General features: G+C 40.8%; 1 protein-coding gene across 1 annotated transcript in view; it reads left to right on the top strand.

Moving 5' to 3' along the window:
- The first annotated feature begins 2,138 nt into the window (after positions 1 to 2,138).
- cckbrb (cholecystokinin B receptor b) overlaps positions 2,139 to 24,319 on the top strand; it is a 35,510-nt gene continuing 13,329 nt past the window's right edge. The window contains exons 1-2 of the mRNA XM_045704750.2: positions 2,139 to 2,601; positions 23,796 to 24,044. Of these exons, the coding sequence (XP_045560706.2) occupies positions 2,439 to 2,601; positions 23,796 to 24,044 (412 nt within the window). The 5' untranslated portion in view covers positions 2,139 to 2,438. The remainder of the gene's footprint in view (positions 2,602 to 23,795; positions 24,045 to 24,319) is intronic.

The following is a 24,319-nucleotide window of genomic DNA, read 5'->3' as shown; positions in this document are numbered from 1 at the left end:
ACCGCTGAAACTGACCACAAACCACTCATTGCCATATTCAGTAAACCTCTCCTCAACGCGCCCAAGAGGCTTCAAAGCATGCTCCTGACTCTGCAAAACTACAGCCTGAAGGTCATTTACAAGCCAGGACCAGAGATGTACATCAGCGACACACTGAGCAGGGCAACGGCACAATGTACAGGCAGAGGCACTGCCTATCAGCGGCAGGCCATCTGTTCGCTACAGCAGGAACAACAAGATGTTCAACAGATCAATCAGGCAGACTACTTAAACGTCACAGATCACCGCCTAGCCCAGATCAGGCAACACACTGACAAGGACGAACACCTACAATCACTGAAGTCCATGGCTCTCGCTGGTTGGCCATACCTGAAAGAGGAGACACCTTTCACAGTGAGAGAATACTGGACCTTTCGAGATGAGATCAGCGTGCAAAATGGCGTCTTGTTCAGAGGTCAGAAGGTCATTATTCCCAAATCACTACGTCCAGAGATGCTTACCCGCATACACTCCAGTCACGTTGGAGGTGACGCATGCTACCGCCAGGCTCGTGAAACATTATACTGGCCAAACATGCAAGCAGAAATTAAAGACTTTGTCAGCAACTGTACCACGTGCAACGAGTACGCTCATGAACAGCAAAAGGAAACCATGATGTCACACGAACTGCCCACAAGGGCCTGGCAAATCGTCAGCATGGACTTATTCAGCCACAGACAAAAGGACTATCTTCTCATTGTGGATCACTACTCTGACTTTTGGGAAATTGAACTGCTCCCTGACTTGTCTGCAGAGACGGTCATAAAGCGCTGCAAGGCGCAGTTTGCCAGGCAAGGTCAGCCTGACAAGGTAATCACGGACAATGGCCCACAATTCACTGCACAGTTCAAGCGTTTCGCCTCAGAATGGGAGTTTGACCATGTAACCTCCTCTCCAAGACACCCAAAAGCAAATGGCAAGGCAGAGTCAGCTGTCAAGATTGCAAAAAACCTGTTAAGCAGGGCCGCGCGCGACAGCAACGACCCATGGAAAGCGATCTTACAGTGGAGGAACACACCCACCGAAAACATGGACAGCAGCCCAGCACAACGCCTTCTGTCCAGACGTCTGAAGACTACCATCCCCGTAGCTAACAAGCTACTTGAGCCCTGCGTCATGGTTGGCGTCACGGACAAACTGCGTCGCAGAAAGCAGCTCGCTAAGTGCTTCTACGACCGGACTGCTCGAGACCTACCAGAACTGGAGGTGGGTGAAACGATAAGGATGAAACCGCTGCCGGGAGACCACACAGGACTTTGGAGGCTGGGCACGTGCCTACAGAGAGTTGCACCACGCTCTTACCTGGTGGATGTTGGTGGCTCCCTCTACCGTCGCAATCGGGTGGATCTGCGCATAGCAGAGCGGACAAACCAGAACACGCCATACACTCACCTAGATGAGATGGATCACAGTCCAGGCCTAAGGGTAAGAGGTGCAGAATTGAGACATGAGCCAACTGAAGGTGAGGCTTCTACCCCACCAAGCTCTCCAGCTCGTGGCCCTAATCCTACCCCTGTCAGAGCCAATACTTACTCACGGGTGGGTCGGCTGTGCAAGCCACCGGACAGGCTTACTCTGTAAGCAAGAGACTGTGTTAACTTGTCCTCCTGTTTATAAAAATAAACATTTAAAAAAATAAAAATAAACAAAATAAAAGAAAATAAAGAAAAAAAAGAAAAAGAAAATTTAAAAAGAAAGGAAGATGACAACTGAAGTAAAAAGAAAATGTCATGCGTTCTTAATTGTTATGACTTGATTGTTAAGAATTTAATGTTATGCTGTTATGTTTGCACTTTCTATTGAAAAGGATGATGTTACGGAGTCTAGTTGATAGGTAATCGACTAGCCGGACTGTTCCCCGGACTCCGCGTGTAGGGATTTGTACAATGCATGAACAAGGCTATTGAACTAGACATTGGTGTCTGTCTTTATTACTTTATCCAATATATCATACAGAAACAAGTGTTCCCACACCCCCAACAGTGTACCCACAAACAGAACCAACGACCAATCCCGCGCTCCCCCCACCCCCCATGCACTCAGCCTTTCCCCATATTACCCCACCGCTGCTCTCTCTGCGCTCAGTCTGAGCCGCAGTCACTCCAACGGGCGAGGCGCAGCGGCACGGCAGGGTCCCCAACCTTCCTGCAGTGCAGAGATCCACTCAACTCATGAACCCATACTGGCAACTGACAACTTCAAGGATACCGTGAATGTGTTTATTAGGAAACAAAATAGGAAAATCTACAGACAAACATTTACTTTGGTTGGAGTATTTTTTGAAAGATTTAGGCTATTTACACATTTTTAGGATTTCTATGGACAGTCATATGACCACAGCAAATGCTCACGAGAAATAATATAATGAGTACTTTTGACCTTTCTCTTTAACCCTCAAGATGGATTTACAAACCCTGAACGAGACCTCTGTGTTCTTGGAGTGTGTGGAAGCGCAAGGTGCTGCGTCAAATGGAACGCCGAACTCCAGCCTGGAACTCACAAACATCACCACCTGTGGAAACGCTTACGTGGTCCTCAAACCGCAACATGTCAAACAGAAAGGTGAGGACCCGGGCCACCTTTATTTATTTTTATTCAAAAACCTAAATGAAATGACCAAATACGCCAAGCCAATGCATTTTCACGAAGCTGACACAAAACCCAATTCACCATAGCCTACATTTCAACAACAATAGGCGCTCAAACTACCGATTCATTCATAATTCGTTCATTATCCAAATACCAGAGACAAGAAAACCTATTTTAAGCAAAGTTAATCTCAACTGGTAAATGCGAAGTGCAAATAGTCTAAACATTTTACCATGATTATATTCTATAATTTCATTTAATAACAAATCAAATTGTTGATATAATAATAATTGGATCCCAATTAATACCATTTAAAAGGGCTGGAACATCATGTTTTGATTGTAGTAATCAGTGTCCCATTTCTTTCTAAGAATTGTATGACAACCGAGTCAACCCCAGCGCAGATGCATAGGTATATCACAAATTAATTACAATAACTTTTCATACAGTGTGTGTACAAGTGGTGTGGGTGTGCCCGCGCACGTATGTGTGTGTGCAGTGTACAGTGATGTAGCTAATTAATATGGGGACAGCAGAGAAAGCAACAGCACATTACGCATTCATGTATCCAGCCTAGCTACAATCCAACCCAATGCCAGAAACCATACCAATTCACACTTATTCAGAAATTCTCAGGCTTGGGAATACACACCACCCACCTTTAAAACCATGACTACCACCCATCCTTAAACAAATCTTTGACAGACATCAATACTGCAATCTCAACCATAAATTAAGCCAGTCCCCATTGATCCAGTGTAGTCAGAAGACTGAGGCTTTACCCTCATACCAAAGGTCAGCATTGCACTTTGACTAAATGTTTCAGCTGTAGGCATATTTGTCCACTTCTAACAAAGTGGCTCCTTCCCACACTGTTGTTCACAGCTAGAGCTGTGCGTGTGTGTGTGTGTGTGTGTGTGTGTGTGTGTGTGTGTGTGTGTGTGAGACTGTCTCTCAGATATTCTACTGTGGAGAGACATTTGATATCCAGAGAAATGTGGCAAAGACAGCATTCCCTTACAGTTTATTTGCTTCTGTCAGTGATTGATTTTGACATGCTCACACCATAATAAAATCAACTCTGACTGCCAATGAGAAATGGGCTGGTGTCAGGTGTCAGAAAATGTAATCAAAGAAATTATACTAACATGGAAATAGCGAGGGATGATACAAAACTATTATTATTACAAACCAATTATCGTCATGACATGATTGAGGTTTCTTGTCATACAGGAGCGGGAGTGAATCGTGCATCGCGCCAACCCATATAGAATAGAGTCACATCCTAAGGGGGGATGGGAACATTAGTCAGAAATTAGTCTTGGGTAGCAGAATGTTAATAGATTTGTGTTTGTCTCTAAATAGGCTATATCTACACTCATAAAAATAAAGGTGCAAGTTGGACCCAAGTAAGGTTCTTGAAAGTGATGCAATAGGGGAACCATTGTATGCATGGTTTCTGAATAACCATAAATGGAATGGTTCTTTGAAGAACCATACAAAAATGCCCACGTACAAAAATATTGAGATAAAACTTAGCGCACGACATACATACGCATGTTTCCTGTTATAAATCAGATTTGTAAAACTGTTTGCGTGAAGGAGCCTCCATTCACCTGTATAATTTGGAACTAGTGGAATTATTAGGACAGGGAATGCAAAATACGAATTGTTGTTCAATATTTAGTTTATCAATAGATTATTGGGTTTATATAACCTGCCTTGATATAGTCTATGAGATTAAATAGGCAATAGGCACGCACAGCGATACTGTAGGCTACACATAATGTCAAATATTTGACATAAGCTACTAGTCTCTTTACTGTATTAGCAATACTTTATGCTCTATCTGGAAAATGACTGTGTCCGTTTCTGAACGAGTAAACAATGGCAAATTGTTGTGGACCTGTCAGCAGAACATTTGAATTCAACAATGTTGTATATTAACTTTTCCCCCAACCTAAATATGAGGGACTGACCGCGAATTCTGAAACATTGTAGGGGAGGCTACAAAAGAAATGCAATTGCAGTATTACTGTGTTTTTGTTCTACTTTATTTATTTTTTTAAGTATAATTTTTTTTTTTTTCATTACTGCATTGTTGGGAAAGAGCAAGTAATAAAGGCATTTCACTGCACTTGTGCACGTGACAATAAAAACTTTAAACTTGATACATAGGCCTACTTAAAATATCAACTGTTAAATTCGACTGTATACCGATATTATAAACTGCGCTGCCTATGATATTGCAAAACTTGAAATATATAAAACCTATCTATTTACTAGACTACAAGGTACAATTAAATGAGAGATGCACATGGTAATTTGTTCTATGGCTCATTCGGGAATATTAACCCATCAAGGCCAAAAAATGTGAGGAACATACTGCATTCTGCAATGGTTATGAAAATAAATAGGAAAAATATTTGTGTCTAATTTATATGTATGTATGTAATTATTTTAGACACAGATATTCACTTTTCTCACTAATGGCAAATGGTGGCATTCTTGTTAGTATGTTTTCCAATTTTTTTGATTAATACGCTTTTCATCATATCCCCCATTTGCACAAAATATTTACTTGCCAGCTTTCAACACAATATTTCAACCACTAGCAGATGTGCATACACATGGTCTAAAGTTTGCCAGGAGGTGAACACATTCTCACATCAATTTCTTTAAAAAAAAGCCAGCTTTTGGGTGAAAACTGGCAGACACACATTTGAGTATATTTTGTACATATGCACGATTTATAAATGAGGCCCCAGGACTGGTTTTGAATGGCCCTGCTGTAGGGTTTTAGGCATTATTTGCATATTTACCAAGGTGCCTTTCGAGTGAATTTGAGAGTTACCAGTACCATCCATGACTGTGTTTGCTACTGATAGAGACATGGTTGTTGCATTCATGAATGTGCAGTCCTCAGGACTTCACAGAGTAAGATCCTAAGTGAATTTGTTCTATTTAAAATTGAATACAAAGCTTTACCCTAATATAGTGGTTAGAAACTAATAGTTTACTGGCCATATCAGGCCTGCAAATCACATTATGGTGGCTTGCAAAGTGTGTAATTCCTATTGGAATCCAGACAGAGTTGGCATATCTGACATTTTGAATTTTATTCAGAATGACTGCCGGGGTTGGGAAGACTAAGATCTGAGACTACCTTAAATATCTAAACTGGAACAACCATTTCAGTAATGGGTGCAATAAGTCCAGGATTGGAATTGTTTAGAAACATTTGTTATTTATATTTCAGTAGCATAAGATGAATTAATCAATGTACAAAACAGAGTTATGGGAGAAAAAAAAATTATTAATGATTGGCATGGTTTTGGTTCAACTCTACTATTAAACAGCAACACTGGGGTTATTTTACACCAATGTGTGTTAATGTAACTACTGTGGCGGTTTCGGCGCCCTAATCTTGATAAGGCAGGGTTTACACATACACAACACACACCACCAGTCCACGGGAAGGGTTAACACTTTTTTTTATAAATCAGGTAGGGGCAAGGTTCCTGATATACAAAACTCAAACAAAGTAAATACGTCATCACCAGTGGAAGGGCCTCCACTCTTGGTCTTTGGGGTTCACTCCTTGTTGAAAACTTCAGTTCCTTTATTCCGGTAAACCTCCTGCTCCACCGTATGCTCAGTCTCTCCAATAGCCTCTTCCTCGTTCACCTGCCGGGGTCAAAGGAAAGACAAAGAAAGCAAACCCAGGGCGCGGTTAAGTAGAGGCCCCTAATTGGTTTCACCTGTCTGCCATTTAGTCTCTAATTACAGCTGGAGACAGGTGTGGCTGTTCTGCTGCAGTCTGGCAGTTTCCCCTGAGCTGTCCATGGCCCTGCCTCTGGGGAATACTTCCCATTGCTGTCCATGGTCCTGGCAGCCAGAAAACACAGAAACCTCGCAGGCATATACCGTCCATCCACCACACAACCCCTGAAATTGCTACACTACATTTACATTTTAGTAATTTAGCGGACGCTCTTGTCAAGAGCGACTTACAGGAGACATTAGGGTTAAGTGCCTTGCTCAAGGGCACATCAACAGATTTTTCACCTAGTCGGCTCTGGGATTTAACCAGTGACCTTTCTGTTACTTGCCCAATGCTCTTAACTGCTACGCTACCTGCCACCCTTGACACTTTACATTGTTAATTTAACTCTTGATCAACACTAACATTTTACACTGAAAAATCAACACTCGTTAACACTAGCCAATTTGCTGTGTGATATGAATTCTGGAGAACCGTAGATGCCACGTCATGAAGCCCACACTTACCTCAAAGAGTCTTTATCGGCCAAGAGTTCTCCAAGGAACCTTAAGAGCTGAGGAATAACCATTTAAGGACCTTCATTTTGTTCAGTGTATTCAGTCTTGACACCAGCCTGTAGGATACTGGTCCATACCACACATTGTGTTCCTTTCTGTAGTGGTCTGTGTGTGTATGTCTGTATGTGTGGTGTGTGTGTGTTTGACCAGCGCTCTGTCAACAACAGCATTTTGTTCAAACTGAGGCTGCGGAGGGAAAGGGGAGAGTTTTGTGTCCTTCACTATCCTGTATGTAACAAACACTATATTTCAACAAGCTCTCACAGTCTCACTGCAGAATCCGACGTTTGTCTATAAACGTCAAATGTCGAAGGTTAAGTATAGGCATTCATTATGAATGATTAAGGGTTAAGGATTGGGATAGGGTTAAAACAAAAACAACTCAACGGTTAAGTCTAGGCATGAATTCTGAATGGTGAAGTTAAGAGTTAACAAACAAGTTCTCCTTGAACACGCAACCCTCAGAGCCGGAACTCGTGGCTTACGCCCATCCGCCATCCCTATCCACTAATCTGGACCGACGTGAAATTTTGAGTGCAGTGGATCTTGAGTGATCTGGCTATATATTTAGCATACCCCTCGGGATCAGCCACAAGTTCCAACTGGTCCACACAGACATTATCAGACCCGAATAGACGTATACACACGCGCACGTGCACGTGCACGTGCACACGAAGACTGTGACCGCAGCTGCTGCCATCATCTTTATTCACTCAGTCACCTTAACAATTTCTCAGTCTGTCCCTCTGTTTCTATCACTGTCTCTCTGTCCCTATGTGTTTTGCTCCATGTAAAGTATTTATAGAGCAGTAGACTGATGCAGACAGACATACAGTGCAGCTGGTTGAATCACATAGAGGGTTGAGTGATTTCATAGCAAGCCAAGCCTCCATGACCAGAGGACTATCGGTTCAGCTCTAACGGATTCAGACTACCCACACCAGCTTCACTGTCAACGCTCTACTCATTGTAAAATAGACGGCCATTCCTGATTTAAACTCTTTTTCACAGGACTGGGATCGTTTCCATTTCAATTCCATCACTTCAACATTAATTCACTTCGGTTGCCAAGCAATTAAATTTAAATTCATTATGTGAATCGATGGAGTTGAAATGTAGTTGACCCTGGTCTGTGTTAAGGTAAAGCCTGCCATCATGCATGACTCAAGAGATGTGACCCCCGACAAGTCATCTAACACGGCTATGAAACACACAGCAACTCAGGTCTTATGGCAATCTCTCTCACTAGCCACAGTACATCACTACATACAATATCACAGTGTTATAGCTGCTCATAATGGATATTATCTCTTATGAAAGTACTTGACAGTTGACACCTGTCGTATCATGCTTAAGACATCATAAAGTAGGTTGGATGATGGACGATCACTGTGGTACATGTTTATTAAACTAAGAAAACTTCTCCCAGTGGAAAGTGGATGATACCCCCGTGCACTCATATTGATAGTTTAATTAAAGAATAAAGTTCATTCTTATGCCCCATAGTGCAGTATAGTGGTAATAGGGTGGACATGACAAGCGGTGCCAAAGACAGGCTATCAGTCACAAGAAGAATTCAGTGTCCCAAATGGCACTATGTTTGATAAAAGCTCTATGGGTCCTGGTCAAAAGTAGTGTACTGTGTAAAAATAGGCTGGCATTTGAGACTCAGGTTTTGTATCTGTAAGATATTCGCACAATACCTCCTGGTTTCTTTCTCATTATTTTTCTCTTGCACATACTCCATCATTCTCTTTCACACTTTCTTGCTCTCATTCATTTTCTCTCTCACACACTTGCAGAACAATTCTCTCTCTCTCTCTAGCTCTCTCTCTCTCACACTTGCTCAACCCCCTCTCATTCACACACATTGCTCAAGTTCTGTTGTATTCCTCTAATGGAGGTGGTCTATCACATCACTGTGAATTTGTAGCGTTTTGCTGTGAATTTAACAGTAATTTATAGGTAGCTAATTCACAAGTAAGTTACTGTATTTCATATTATAGTATACCTCCTGTAATCGTAATACAGTATCAAAGCAAGTACTGTGTAGTGACACAGAGTACAATTCCGTACAATTGACTGTATTATATTTTAGAGTATTTTACTGATATTACAGGGGATAGGTGCAAGCAGGTTGGCTTCTAGTTAATGTGTTTACACAGTACAGCATATCAAGGAATATTTTGTGTTTTATATCACTTGCACTTCAAGAGGCCTTAAAAAAGGCTTCCAGACTGGCATCGACTACAGGGGAAAAACAGACCAAAAGGACATGGCAAAATGCTCAACTATTAAAGTTTTAAGACTTGCTGCAACTCCTGTCTTTTAAATCAATGTGGCACTATAACCATAAAATAGCAATTATTTCCCCACCCACAATAATCTCCCACAATGCACAATAATTTATGCTATCAATGTTTCACAGTATTTTACTGTTGATAAAACCAAAAATGACAGTTTTCCATTACAGTGTACCCTGCTTATACAGTAGATATACAGTGGCAAGAAAAAGTATGTGAACCTTTGGAATTACCTGGATATCTGCATAAATTGGTCATCAAATTTGATCTGATCTTCATCTAAGTCACAACAATAGACAAACATAGTGTGCTTAAACTAATAACACACATTTTCATGTCTTTATTGAACACACCAAAGGGTTCACATACTTTTTCTTGCCACTGTATGTTTTTTTTGTGTTCAGTAGGTTGGGGGGACAACACTCCATCTCCCTCACTGGCTGAACGGGTCTATTTAAGTAGCACCTTGGGTTAGAAGAGACAGATATGACATTTACTGTGGTAGATTAGCCATTAGGTATAACATTTACGTGTATCTTACTCTCTGAGGAGAACGTTTCTTCAGCTAAGCCCAACTGCGCATCTGGGTCACGGCACCACTGTTACGGATGTCACATTGCTTACTTAGCGAGTACCACTTCCTCCCCGATTTGACTTATACCTGGCTTGAACTCAGAATCTCTGCTTTGCTAACACGTGACCGCCCTCCTTGACAACGTTCCAACGGTTTGAGACATCCAAAAGGTACTAATTGGATGTCTCCATCCACTACATTTCAAGATAGCTGTGGAGTGAGCTTACAGTACGCTCTTAACTCTGTTACATTTGCACAGTGTGATGAGGGTGAAAAGAGCAAATTGGGAACTAAACAAAGGAACTCACAGTCTTATAGCCTTTGTAGCTGCAGTATAGTAACATTATCAGGTTTTCATGACAGACATCTCACATAAAACACAGAAAAAAGCTGTAAAACAGTATAATTTATGTTAGGCGAGAAACAGCTCATTTAAAATACTGATGGTGTTGTTGAAATTCATAATATATTCAACCACATGTTTCATAGTAATGCTAATGTTATTTGAACCATGCAGATGTTCTGGGTGTGTGTGTGTTCTGTATGTGTGTGTAAGTTACAGTGGTGTAAAGTACTTAAGTATCTGTGCTTTACTTTACTATTTATATTTTGGACAACTTTTACTTCACTACATTCCTAAAGCAAATGATGTACTTTTTACTCCATACATTTTCCCTGAGACCCAAAAGTACTCATTACATTTTGAATGCTTAGCAGGACAATAAAATGGTATAATTCACACACATTTTAAAAGAACATCCCTGGTCATCCCTACAGCCTCTTATCTGGTGGACTCACTAAACACATGCTTCGTTTGTAAATTATGTCTGAGTGTTTGGAGGGTGGACATGTCTATCCGTAAATAAAAAAAATAAATAAAAAAATGATGCTTAATATAAGGACTTTGAAATTATTTATACTTTAAATTTTGATACTTAAGAATATTTGATCAATTACATTTACTTTTGATACTTAAGTATATTTAAAAGCAAATACTTTTAGACTTTTGCTCAAGTACACTCTAAAAAGAAAATATTCCTTTAGGGTTTATTCAAATTAAACATATGGGGGAACCCCTATATGTTCTTAGAGGAACCCTTTAAAAGGGTTCTTCAAAGAACTCCTTTTAATGGTTCCATGACGAACCTTTTGAAGAACCTTTTGGGGTTAATTTTTGAACTACCCCTCTCCCCTAGTATTATTGTTATTGTTATTACTAATAATAATAATATGCAAAACGATAACCCAATATTGTAGTTGTCAGTGTTTATTATGATTTTAGTGGCAAGGCAGTATTCAAAAATCCAAATATGGATTCACAGACTTCACCCTCCCTCCACCTCTGATGAATATAACATGAAACCTGTTTGATCACCATGCACTGCAAAATAATTCTGGCTATGGATACAGAGAACATCAACACATTTTAACATCCACATGCCAGAGGATAAACCCATTGAACTTGAGGCTCTGCTGGGAGTTATAGTAATTATACAGATGATTAACAAAACATGCACTCGACAGAATTCATACCTTGGTTTTTGTAGGTAATGTGAATGAAAAAAAAAAAACTATTTTGATAATGGTTTTCATACACATACCTTGTCCATAATATAGAGGCCTATGGGATATTCATTGAAGAGGTAAGGGAGGAGGATGGTAAATGTGATCTGCATAACATAACGTACCAATGCCAATAGACATACCTTTGTATGCCTAATCATCTGTATACCGGCAGGCACAGATACAAAAGTGAGCAGTTCAGTCATCTGCTCCCAATACAGCTAGCCTTCAAGATATTCTTATAGTCTACACATTCTTAGCTATTTGTTGATTGATATCCATTGACTTGTGTCCATTTTCTGTTTTAGAAAGATTTGAACAAATTTGAAAAGATAAATGGTATCATCATAAAACAATATGAATTTAGATCGTACAAGGGACAAACCTTACCTTAAATTGAGATCTTTACATTTCTCAGTTAAGTGCCTGCACCTGCTGTCCTTTCAAATTCAAATCCAAATGTTTCAGTTGGGCAGTAAGGTTCCTGCAAGAACCCCCAACAGCTAAGGAGGTTCCTCGATGAACCCCACCTCCTATGGGGTTCTTAGAAGAACCCTTTGGGGGCAGTTTTCAGTGCCAAGAACCCTAAGGTTCTTCTAAGAACTTTGAGGATCTTAGAAGAACCCTTGTTGAACCCCTCATTTTTAGAGTGTAGTATTTTACTGGGTAACTTTCACTTTTGCTTGAGTCATTTTCTATTAAGGTATCTTTACTTTTACTCAAGTATGACAATTGGGTACTTTTCCCACCACTGGTAAGAATCGTATGATTCTAACGAAGCAGACTCAGTTGGTGTCATGTTTATCTGCTACCCTGTTCCCTGCTGACTGTTTAAGCTAAGCACACACTGAAAGATATCTGTGCATTGCGGTTCTGCATGTTCAATCCGAAATCTGCAGTGGCCATACAGCATTTACTGTGATATGGCCTCTGCAGAAGTCAGTGCATTCATACTTCTTGCGCTTCGCGCCGAACACGAACACGATGGTGTTCTCCATTTTGCTCTACAACCCCCACACGTGTCACAGGACTTGTTTGAAGGTAACCTATACAAACAAATGGAAGTATGGAAGTAGTTTTGTGGCAACAAAAATAAGGGGTTAAATATGTGCCCAAAAAAGCTAAAATATTTATCCTAGATATAGGACAGACACTTCAAAACCTTATTACTTAGGATTTATTTTTTGACTGTCTTTTTTGCCATTTATGAATGTGTTAATCAATGCGTTTCTATGGGCTATAGTAGTAAAGGCCAAATGAAATATTTTATTAAATATATATCTATATTTGTTTAATTGTATACCTAAAGGAGTCCTAAAATTCAACAACTTAGACTTTTAGAGGTTAAAAGATAGAGTTTGGGAGCAGCAAAACAGTGAGCGGACATCCACTTTTTATCTATGTATTGTACATTATTTCAGCCAGCTCCTGTTGATTTTTTTCTGAAGCCAGAAGCAGGCTAGTATCAGCTACATTTATGCCTTTACTAGACTATGGGGATATTTGATATATGAATGCTTCCGCTAAGTAATTGAGATCAATTGACACCGTTTACCATGGCGCATTGAGATTTTATTTAAACTGCAAAACTCTTACGCACCACTGCACTTTATATACCAGGGTTGGCTGGCCTTCTCTAGTAGGCTCAGTCACTGGTATACTTTTATTTACAAAGCCATTTTGGGTTTACTACCATTTTATTTGGGCATTGTTATTGTTCAGAAATGTGGTGGGTACTCTCTTCGTTCTTGCTAACTGTTCCAAATGTCCGAACTGAATTTGGTAAAAGGGCTTTTATGTACTCTGCGCCATCGGCTTGGAACGCCTTACAAAATACTTTTAAACTGGAAGAACTTGTCCCAATTTCTGTTTTTAAATCACTGTTGAAGGAATTTGAGGCTGATTCCCTGACCTGTCAATGTTTTTAATTTGCTGTTTTATGACTTTGTCATACTCTTGTGAATTCTATGGTTTTAACTAGATTACTTGTAGTTTTTCATGTTGTCTGTCTGTAATTGTGTAATGACTTGGTGCTGCCTATCTTGGCCAGGACGCTCTTGAAAAAAAGAGATTTAAAATCTCAATGAGCCCTTCCTGGTTAAATAAAGGTCAAATAAAAATAAAATAAAAGTGTTGGATGTGCATAAAACCCCCTCCATGTAGGCTACATGTCCATATGCCGATCATGGAATGAGAGGTGAGCCAAGTGCATTAGCCAAGTATCCTCATCACCGTTTCCAAAGAGCACCTCTTGTAGGCAGCAGGTAGTTGGCAGGCAGCATATTGGTTAGAGAGGTGAGCCAGCATAAAGTTCAAATCCCGAATCAGACGTAAAAAAAAAAATCTGTTGGGAAGTGAGCTGGCAACAAGAGGGTTGCTGGTATCAAATCCTAGATGCTATTGCCTGCCGTTGTGCCCTTGAGCAAGGCATTTAACCGCACACAACAACAGTTTGCCCAGTGTGGCAGCCCCCGCACCTCTCCAAAAAAACTTGAATGTGTCATTTGGAGGGGTTAAAAGTGGAAGTCAAATGTTTGTTGGACCTTGTGTGCAATTGACCAATACAGTGATCATAATCGGAATCTTGTCTGGTAACCAAAGACGCGCTCCTCCAAACATATTCAAATTATTCAGTCCTAGGCTAAACTATATGGCTTATTGAGAATGTGCCTCACACATACAATTTATGGGAGCCTAATATTTTTTATTTGAGGAGGTGAGACACATGCAGTATTAAGCCATGAAATGTGTTGATTGGCCCGTGAGTTGCCAGGCCTTCGCCACACCTACAATTTTATTTATTCATCGATCTCAGCCCTTTCATGCCACCGGCAGCTATTGAGCTCCTAATTCCTAAAAAAATACTGATACTCCCCTGAACCTATAGCACTACCGCCAACGGTAAGATTTACCATTGTGTCAAAACAAAGCCCTCTGTCTCAGTGACAGAAGGATGAGTTTGTAATGGGCTGTATTGATTTTTATTTTCTACCTATGTCTCTGTTTCCCTCCACCTCCCCAAGTTGTATACCAGGGGTGATTAAGGAGAGAGGTTTCTCCTCTCCTCTCCTGGTACAAACAGCAGGATAACAGAAGTAAATGTGGTCAGGGAGTTATGGCTGTTCCCTGCACAGCCACTGAGCAAACAGGAAAGTAATTGGCTTCGATTAGGCTGAAGCCGGTGTAACATATTTCATTAGGGAGACAGAAAAAAAGAACGAGGGAGAGTGAGAGAGAGGAGAGGCAGAGTGTATTTTAGTTGTGTCTTCCCTCTCCATTACCTGATTGTGGTGTGCATGTAGGCACAGACATAAATACACGCACGCACACATAAACACCACAAACCCAAACACACACACCCTAGTTAGGCTCAACTTATTAATGAGAATGTGTTTATTTGCAGGTGCCTCCAAACACATTCTGAGCCAACACTGAGGTTCTTCCAAGTTAGAGCTGATACAGCATCAGGGTAATGTGAGAGAGAAAGTTTGTGTGCATGTGTGTGAAGATATTTTTGTTATTGCATATTGTCATCTTTTAGGACATGTGTTGTGTAATAGGAGTGGGTGGATGGATTCCAACTTCCGCAGCACCACATAAGCTCACTGAAGTTACTTTCACCGTCGTCAGAGAAAGTAGGTGGAATACTTCCTCTTAAAACCTCAGTGTGTGATATCAGGGGCACACAGCTGTTCTGATGAAACAGAGAGAGACCTCCTCCTGGAGTTCTTCCTAACATTCCTATTGGGTTTTCAGTATCAGGTAAAGTTATACGTCTTTAGCCAGGAACAGGAGTGTAGGGAAGAACAGGTCTGAAGACAGTGGAGCAGAATGCCTCAAGATGAAAACATAATATTCAATATATGTAAATCTGAGTAAATATTAGCACTTCAATCCACATACTCGTACACTCGTGGGCAATAACCTTCAATCTGGATAACAAGAAAAAACAAATTATAAGGCCAGAGAATTTTTTCGACCAATATTACCAACACAGTCAACACCAAAACATGTCAGAGAGTAAGCATGGAGAACCAATTCCCAAAAGAAAACCAGACTCCTCGACTGACACTGACGATTTATGCTTTTCACCACCTGGAATGGTAAGTGTGGAAACCGACTTGCTAAAGTCGCTAAATAATAAATTGTGAATACTTGAACTAGTCAGTAACGATATAAAGGAGTTGAAGGCGAGCCTCGAGATGAGTGACAAAAACAAAAAAGCTGCGACAATGGAGAAAGAAACAAACAAGCTAAAAGGTACAGTCAATACTATTGAAATGGACGTTAAAGAAGTTAAAAAAGAGAACATGTTTCTGAGCGAAGCCTTACTTGAAATACAGACTAGATCTATGTGAGAAAATCGGGTACTTACTGGTATTATAGAGAATCAGGGTGAAGATCCAGAGTGTGGTGAAGAGATTTCCTGGTTAAAGCGCTACAGATACTGGCCAAAAAAATCAGGCTCGAAGGTGTACATCGTTTCGGACAGAACGGATATCGATACGAACGCCCAACCGTTGCCATATTTGCATTTTTTAAGGATAAAATAATGGTTAAAATCCTGGGCAAAAGACTCGCTGGCACGAAAATAGGCATGGATGATCAGTTCCCGAAGGAAATAGCGGAACCCACTCTTCAAAGTGAATAGACTAAAAGGGAAACATGTACCTCTTGTAGTAACCAAACTGTACATTGATAACCAACTGTTCTGAGACACTAAGTCTACTCCATGGCCATTCTAAATAATACAAAGTTCCCATAGAGGAGACAAATAATGGCACACCCAATACTATCAATGGAAGGGATTTTAATAGAAAACAGGAAAACAATAAAATACAACAATTGATGAAGAAATAAACTACAGATACACTATACCATTCAAGATAGGCAATGTTATAAAATAATTAGTATTCAACTTTCTATTTACATAATTTATACAGTGCATTTGGAAAGTATTCAGACCCCTTGACTTTTTCCACATTTTTTTCCCCTCATCAATCTAGACACACCCATAGTTAGAAAGCAAAAATGTATTAAAATTAAAAAACAGAAATATTACATTAACATAAGTATTCAGACCCTTTCCTCAATACTTTGTTTTTATTCTTTTTTATTTGACCTTTATTTAACTAGGCAAGTCAGTTAAGACCAAATTCTTATTTACAATGATGTCCTAGGAACACTGGGTTAACTGCCTTGTTCAGGGGCAGAACAACAGATTTTTACCTTGTCAGCTCAGGAATTCAATCTAGCAATCTTCTGGTTACTAGTCCAACACTCTAACCACTAGGCTACCTGTGGTCACCTTGAGTCTTGTGTATGACGCTACAGGCTTGGTACATCTGTATTTGGGGTGTTTCTCCCATTCTTCTCTGCAGATCCTCTCAAGCTCTGTCAGGTTGGATGGGGAGATTCCCTGCACAGCTATTTTCAGGTCTCTCCAGAGATGTTCGATCGGGTTCAATTCCGGGCTCTGGCTGTGCCACTCAAAGACATTCAGAGACTTGTCCCGAAGCCACTACTGCGTTGTCTTGGCTGTGTCGTTAGGGTGGTTGTCCTGTTGGAAGGTGAACCTTCGCCCCAGTCTAAGGTGCTGAGCACTCTGGAGCAGGTTTTCATCAAGGATTTCTCTGTACTTTGCTTCATTCATTTTTTCCCACGATCCTAACTAGTCCCTGCCGCTGAAAAACATCCCCACAGCATGATGCTGCCACCACCGTGTTTCACCATAGGGATGATGCCAGGTTTCCTCCAGACATGATGCTTGGCATTCAGGCCAAAGAGTTCAATCTTGGTTTCATCATACCAGAGAATCTTGTTTCTCATGGACTGAGTCGTATAGGTGCCTTTTGGAAAACTCCAATCAGGCTGTCATTTGCCTTTTACTGAGGAGTGGCTTCCGTCTGGACACTTTACCATAAAGGCCTGATTGGTTAAGTGCTGCAGAGATGGTTGTCCTTCTGGAACGGTGTTCTTGGGGACCTTCAATGCTGCAGAAATGGTTTTGCACTCTTCCCCAGATCTGTGCCTCGACACAGTCCTGTCTCGGAGCTATGCGGACAATTCCTTTGACCTCATGGCTTGGTTTTTGTTCTGACATGCACTGTCAACTGTGGGACCTTATATGTGACCGAATGCTTTGATTTGGCCTGTAGCAAAATTTGAAATGGTGTTTTTTACATTGGATAAATGTCGAGACTCAGAGCTAGAAAATGGTATATCATACACTGCAGTTGATGAACAATAGGAAAGTAATTCTGCTTTGAAAGTTGATAAACTTGTAACCCCACCTTTGAGAAAATGACCATTGAATGTTTTGGTATACCTATTGGAGAGCTCATCTTTGTCTACACCTATTTAACATCAGTCACACCCTCTTAAGCCTTAGCCACACCCATCTCTTTAAGGATTCATGTGAGGCCATGTGGTAAACAAAATTGTCTAGATATACCATATATACTGAATATTTTTACTTATTAGATGATGCTTACCCGACACACTTGTCTAAATTGATGGGTCATTTGACGGAAATGCTATAACCACCCCCCAGCCACATCTAGCTAAGTGGATGGCTCACTATTGTCTAGACATGTACACATGTTTATGAAATACAATAGATGGCCGTGTTCACCCCCAGACACACCTGGCTATCTTGATGGGTCATGTAATAATCCGACCGAAGTGGAGTCTTTTGATTAGACGTAGCTAGCTAGCTACTGTAGCTAGCTAAACAATGAACTGGCATAATCCCAAATCATACTAATACCAATACAAACATTGTCATAGTTGTAGTATGAATCTGCAGGTAGCTAAAGCTAACAAACTAGGTTCAAAGTTAGCTAGCTAGCATTAGTCTATAACTAACAATGCAAATCATTTTCTGATTAGAATAATATTACTTCACAGATCATAGACGTAACGTTAGTTAGCGAGCCAGCATGCAAACATTTTCTAACTAACGAACAGTACGCTTTACCTTGCAATGAAAACACCTTTATGACAAAATTAGGAATGCATATTTGAAAATGTAGCTAGACTCTTACCCGATGAACACTTCACGGCCGACTGGAACGATTTAACTCTGTTATGGTTGCCGCTACATCTTGTTTGGCCAGCACTGCGTCAAGTGGCACATATTGCACTTTTACTTTCTTCTCCAACACATTGTTTTGCATTATTTAAACCAAAGTGAGGAATAACCAGGAACTGGTGCACTTCACAAATAGATGGCATCATGAGGTAGGAAAATGATGTGTATATATTGAAGTAACATCTCAAGACATCAGCCAGGAACTTAAAGCTTAGTTGCAAATGGGTCTTCCAAATGAACAATGACCCCAAGCATACTTCCAAAGTTGTGGTAAAAATGGCTTAAGGACCACAAAGTCAAGGTATTGGAGTGGCCATCACTAAGCCCTGACCTCAATCCTATAGAACATTTGTGGGCAGAACTGAAAAAGCATGTGCGAGCAAGGAGGCCTACAAACCTGACTCAGCTACACCAGCTCTGTCAGGAGGAATGGGCCAAAATTCACCCAACTTATTGTGGGATGCTTGTGGAAGGCTACCCGAAACGTTTGACCCAAGTTAATCAATTTAACAGCAATTCTACCAAATACTATATCTGTTTTAAAATTGTATTTATTTTATTTCACCTTTATTTAACCAGGAAGGCTAGTTGAGAACAATTTCTCATTTACAACTGCGACCTGGCAAAGATAAAGCAAAGCAGTTCAACACATACAACAACACAGAGTTACACATGTAATAAACAAACATACAGTCAATAATACAGTAGAAAAAGTATATATACAGTGTGTGCAAATGAGGTAAGATAAGGGAGGTAAGGCCATAAATAGGCCATGGTGGCGAAGTAATTACAATATACCAATTAAATACTGGAGTGATAGATGTGCAGAAGATGAATGTGCAAGTAGAGATACTGGGGTGCAAAGGAGCAAGATAAATAAATACAGTATGGGGATGAGGTAGTTGGATGGGCTATTAACAGATAGGCTATGTACAGGTGCAGTGATCTGTGAGCTGCTCTGACAGCCGGTGCTTAAAGCTAGTGAGAGAGATATGAGTCTCCAGCTTCAATGATTTTTGCAGTTCGTTCCAGTCATTGGCAGCAGAGAACTGGAAGGAAAGGCGGCCAAAGGAGTAATTGGCTTTGGGGGTGACCAGTGAGATATACCTGCTGGAGCGCATGCTACAGGTGGGTGCTGCTATGGTGATCAGTGAGCTGAGATAAGGCGAGGCTTTACCTAGCAAAGGCTTGTAGATGACCTGGAGCCAGTGGGTTTGGCGATGAGTTTGAAGCGAGGGCCAGCCAACGAGAGCATACAGGTCGCAGTGGTGGGTAGTATACGGGACTTTGCTGACAAAACGGATTGTAATGTGATAGACTGCATCCAATTTGTTGAGTAGAGTGTTGGAGGGTATTTTGTAAATTATATCACTGAAGTCGAGGATCGGTAGGATGGTCAGTTTTACGAGGGTATGTTTGGCAGCATGAGTGAAGGATGCTTTGTTGCGAAATAGGAAGCTGATTCTAGATTTAATTTTGGATTGGAGATGCTTAATGTGAGTCTGGAAGGAGAGTTTACAGTCTAGCCAGACAGACAACATACTAATTGATTGTATGTAAACTTCTGACCCACTGGGAATGTGATGAAGGAAATTAAAGCTGAAATAAATCATTCTTTCTACTATTATTCTGAGATTTCACATTCTTAAAATATAGTGTTGATCCTAACTGACTTAAGACAGCGCATTTTTACTAGGATTAAATGTCAGGAATTGTGAAAAACTGAGTTTAAATGTATTTGGCTAAGGTGTATGTAAACTTCCGACTTCAATTGTATATATATATATATATATATATTTAAAACATTATTTTTAGAAAGAGTGTTTATAAACAGTATAATCTTTGAAAATGATATCAGAAATACCACTGGTGGAGTTATGTCACACATGCAGCTAACAAAAATATGTGGAAATGTCTGCTCTATCCAAAATTACAACCAACTAATTGCAGCAGGGGGAGAAAGTAAGGAACTTGTCTGTCCACCCTGCATTAAATACCAACATAGGTTGAAGAAAAATTATGAGAAATAAAAAAGAATACGAGTTTCATTGAAGGACCAACAATTTGACAGTTGTGCCATACAGATTGCAAAATAGTTGGGAAAAGATTTTCAACGTACCCATTCCATGGCATATGGTATATGAACTGAGACACACAACGACGCCGGATTCACAACATAGAGTTTTTCTATTTAAATTATTATACAAAATTCTTGCAACCAATAGAATAATATATGTATGGGGAATACAACCATCCGAGCTCTGCAGATTTTGCTGTGAAGAGACAGAATCATTAGATCCTTTGTTTTGTACTGTCCATATGTAGCTTGTTTTTGCTCGTGGGTTCAGGAAAGGCTGAAGAATTGCAACATTTACCTTCTGTTCACTCTGCAAATAGCACTGCTGGGTGATCTAAAAAGGCATAATCAATTGATCAATAATATAATAATACTCAATGTTTATATTTGATTTACAATCTATAGAAACTATGAGAATAGAAAGGTTCAGAACTTTTGTGAAACATCACAGCACAGTTGAATATGGCAAATAGAAATCAAAACTGGATAGTGTTCAGAGATAGATGGGAGGGGTTGAGGGGATATGAAGGGTGAAAAATATAAAATAAAAAAATAACTAATGTAAAAAAAAATGATGTCCGTAAAATATCTGTAGGTTTAGAACTTTTGTGAAACATCACAGCACAGTTGAAAAATATATGGCAAATAGCTGAAGGATGGGACAACAACAAACAAAAGATAACTCATGTAAAATATACTGTGTCCGTAAATATATATTGTACTGTATGGATAAGCTGGAAGTAGACCATTAATCTATAAGCAATATGAAAGATGACCCCCACTCCCCCCAAAAAAAGTATTTAAACAGGGCACAGATATCAGAACTGCCTTGAGATAAACAGATCGATGCAGCTCAGATTGAGTAAACCAGCACCAGCAGAGAGAACAATTCACTGTTACATTTCAGGTGGATGATAAGCTGGGAGGTCTCAAAGAGAGCGAGAGAGAGCCAGTGATAGACATGGAAAGAGACGGGTAGAAGTTGTGAGAATGAGAGAGAGAGGGAGAGAGAGAGAGAGAGAGAGAGAGAGAGAGAGAGAGAGAGAGAGAGAGAGAGACCACAATAATGGGTGAGTGGGACAAAGAGAGAGAGACAGAGAGAAAGACAGAGAGAGAGAGAGAGAGAGGCTAAAGAAATACAGCAATAAAGAAGGAGAGGAAAGACCTGTGATATAATAGCATGCAGAGAATAAGAGCTAGAGTGTACTGTATGTGTGAAAGGGAATCAGAGTGAGCAGCAGAGACAGTTTGTTGATTGGGGTGCAGTCTTGCATAAGAGTAAATCCCATCCCTATCTACAATACCAGTGTGTCAGCTCACTAGCACCACAACCAACAAATGCACACATGCCACGTTTACGCAAACACGCACACACAAGCACACACCCACCCACACACATGAACAAACACGCAGGCCTGAGGCTGTCAGGCCCGGAGGGTGAGTGTTTGTAGTTGAACGTACAGAGCAACTCTTATTCCTTGGGCATGGTTGCCTTGGAGCGTGCTCAGATGGTCTGTGTGTCAGCGGGGGATGGGTGGGGTGGCAGGCTGAGATTTGAGTGACAGGCAGAGAAACGGGACTTCAACAGGATATGACCTGCTGGAGCCCAAAATACCCTGGGGCTGCTGTCGCTGCATCTTCTAAAACATAACCAAACACCTCTCTCTCTCTCTCTCTCTCTCTCTCTCTCTCTCTCTCTCTCTCTCTCTCTCTCTCTCTCTCTCTCTTTCTCTTCTAAACCTGAGCTGCATTTCATTTCAAACAGTTGCCCCCTCACCTTTAATCTATTCCCTCCCTCATTGACTCCCCTTCAGTGGTCTGATAATTTTGCAGGTGAAAGCAACATGGTGGAACAGACTGGAGGTGTTTTATACAGACAGAGGAAGATGGGGCACTAACAGGATATGACCCACTGGGGATCCTAATCCTCAGAGCTCATGCTGGCTCTCCTATAACCTGACCACCCAAATACTACGAGGAGAGAACATGGACTCTTTGCCAGAGTCAGTGGAGGGGAGACGTCAATTCAACTTAATTTCATTAAAATGATGTGGAAACAACATTGATTCAACCAGTGTGTGCCCAGTGGGTAGGTAGCCCAGTGGATAGGATGTCTGAATGGAACAGAAAGGTAGAGAAAGCATTGGTACAGTAGGTAGGACATTTGTTTGAAAAAGGAGGTTGCGTAAACTATACATAGATATGTAAGTATGTTATAGTCACATTAATATTTGAGTTGTGCTGACCTAGATCTGATCTGGCCCACAGTGAGTTTGTGTCAGAGACATACATGATAACATACTCTGTGACATTCAAATAGTGTTTTACTGTACACTATCAGCACTTCTCTCCAATTAACATTCCTTATCCCTTTTAATTAATCATTAAGGGAAACATTCTTCTCTTCACAATTACTTTCTCATCACTAACCGACCCAGTTGGAAATGTAATTGTGAATTCATTGCGTGCATTAGGCCATGGTCTGCAAGTGAATGGTGTCTCATGGAGAAAAAGTATAAGTTGCTTTCCAAACCAGAAGAAGTACCTTTAAGGTAGTCAATAAGGACTGGAATTATCTCTCTTTTTCATTTACCCTCCTTCCTCTTACACACACACACACACACACACACACACACACACACACACACACACACACACACACACACACACACACACACACACACATACACATACACATACACATACACATACACATACACACATACACATACACACACACACTCCCTCCCACCAAAATCACTATGGTAGACCCAGAAGCCAGTTAGATGTAGAAATCAATAGAAACACAGTGAAACAGGGTGATTGTATTGAGCTGTATGTTCAACAGTGCTGATTAATCTGTTAAACTGGACCAGGGCTGTCCTCACTCACTTTCTCGCTCGATGGGCTTCTATAAAGAATTTACCTGACCTCCTCCAGGCTTGGCAGGGGGAAGAGTAGTGTTTTGGTGACATGATATAATAACCATGTATCTAACCATCTGTGGCTGATGAACACAACACACATACTGTGTTGGATTGTGACTGGTGGGATTTTATTGCTTCAATCAGGTTTTGAATCTAACATGTTATTTTATCTCCACCATTGTTTGTCACCCCCCACTCTCTCATGCTCCCCCCTCTTTCTTTTACACCACCACCCCTCTATCTCTCTCTTTCTTATCCTCCTCTCTCCTCCATCTCCTCCTCTCTCCAGAGGTGGACTCGCTGCGTATCCTGCTCTACTCGGTAATCTTCCTCCTCAGTGTGTTTGGCAACCTGCTAATCATTGTGGTCCTGACGGTCAACAAGCGCATGAGGACGGTCACCAACTCCTTCCTGCTGTCCCTGGCGGTCAGCGACCTGATGATGGCCATCTTCTGCATGCCCTTCACCCTCATCCCCAACCTCCTGGAGGACTTCATCTTCGGGCCCGCCATGTGCAAGATAGTGGCTTACCTCATGGGTAAGAATGGTGGACGGGAAATGTTGAGGGCGGCTGTGGGAGATATTGAGGCTGGAGAAAATATTGACTTATTGAGAGAGAGAGAGGAGGTATGGGAAGAGAGAGTGATGGAGGTATGGTAAGAGAACAACAAGAGTGACAGAGACAGGATGGATATCTGTCTAACTTTCTGTCCCACTCGTTCAGTGCCTTGCTCAAACTCTCTCTGTTATGCTCTAAGTATAAATCCAAAACCTAGGTCTACTCCCCTCATCAACCAGAGACTTCTCCAAACA

The sequence above is a fragment of the Salmo salar genome, chromosome 21 (assembly GCF_965601325.2).
Source record: "Salmo salar chromosome 21, fSalSal1, whole genome shotgun sequence".
Classification (NCBI taxonomy): Eukaryota; Metazoa; Chordata; class Actinopteri; order Salmoniformes; family Salmonidae; genus Salmo; species Salmo salar.
Note: the sequence above shows the minus strand (reverse complement) of the source record. Positions and strands in the feature narration are given on the sequence as shown.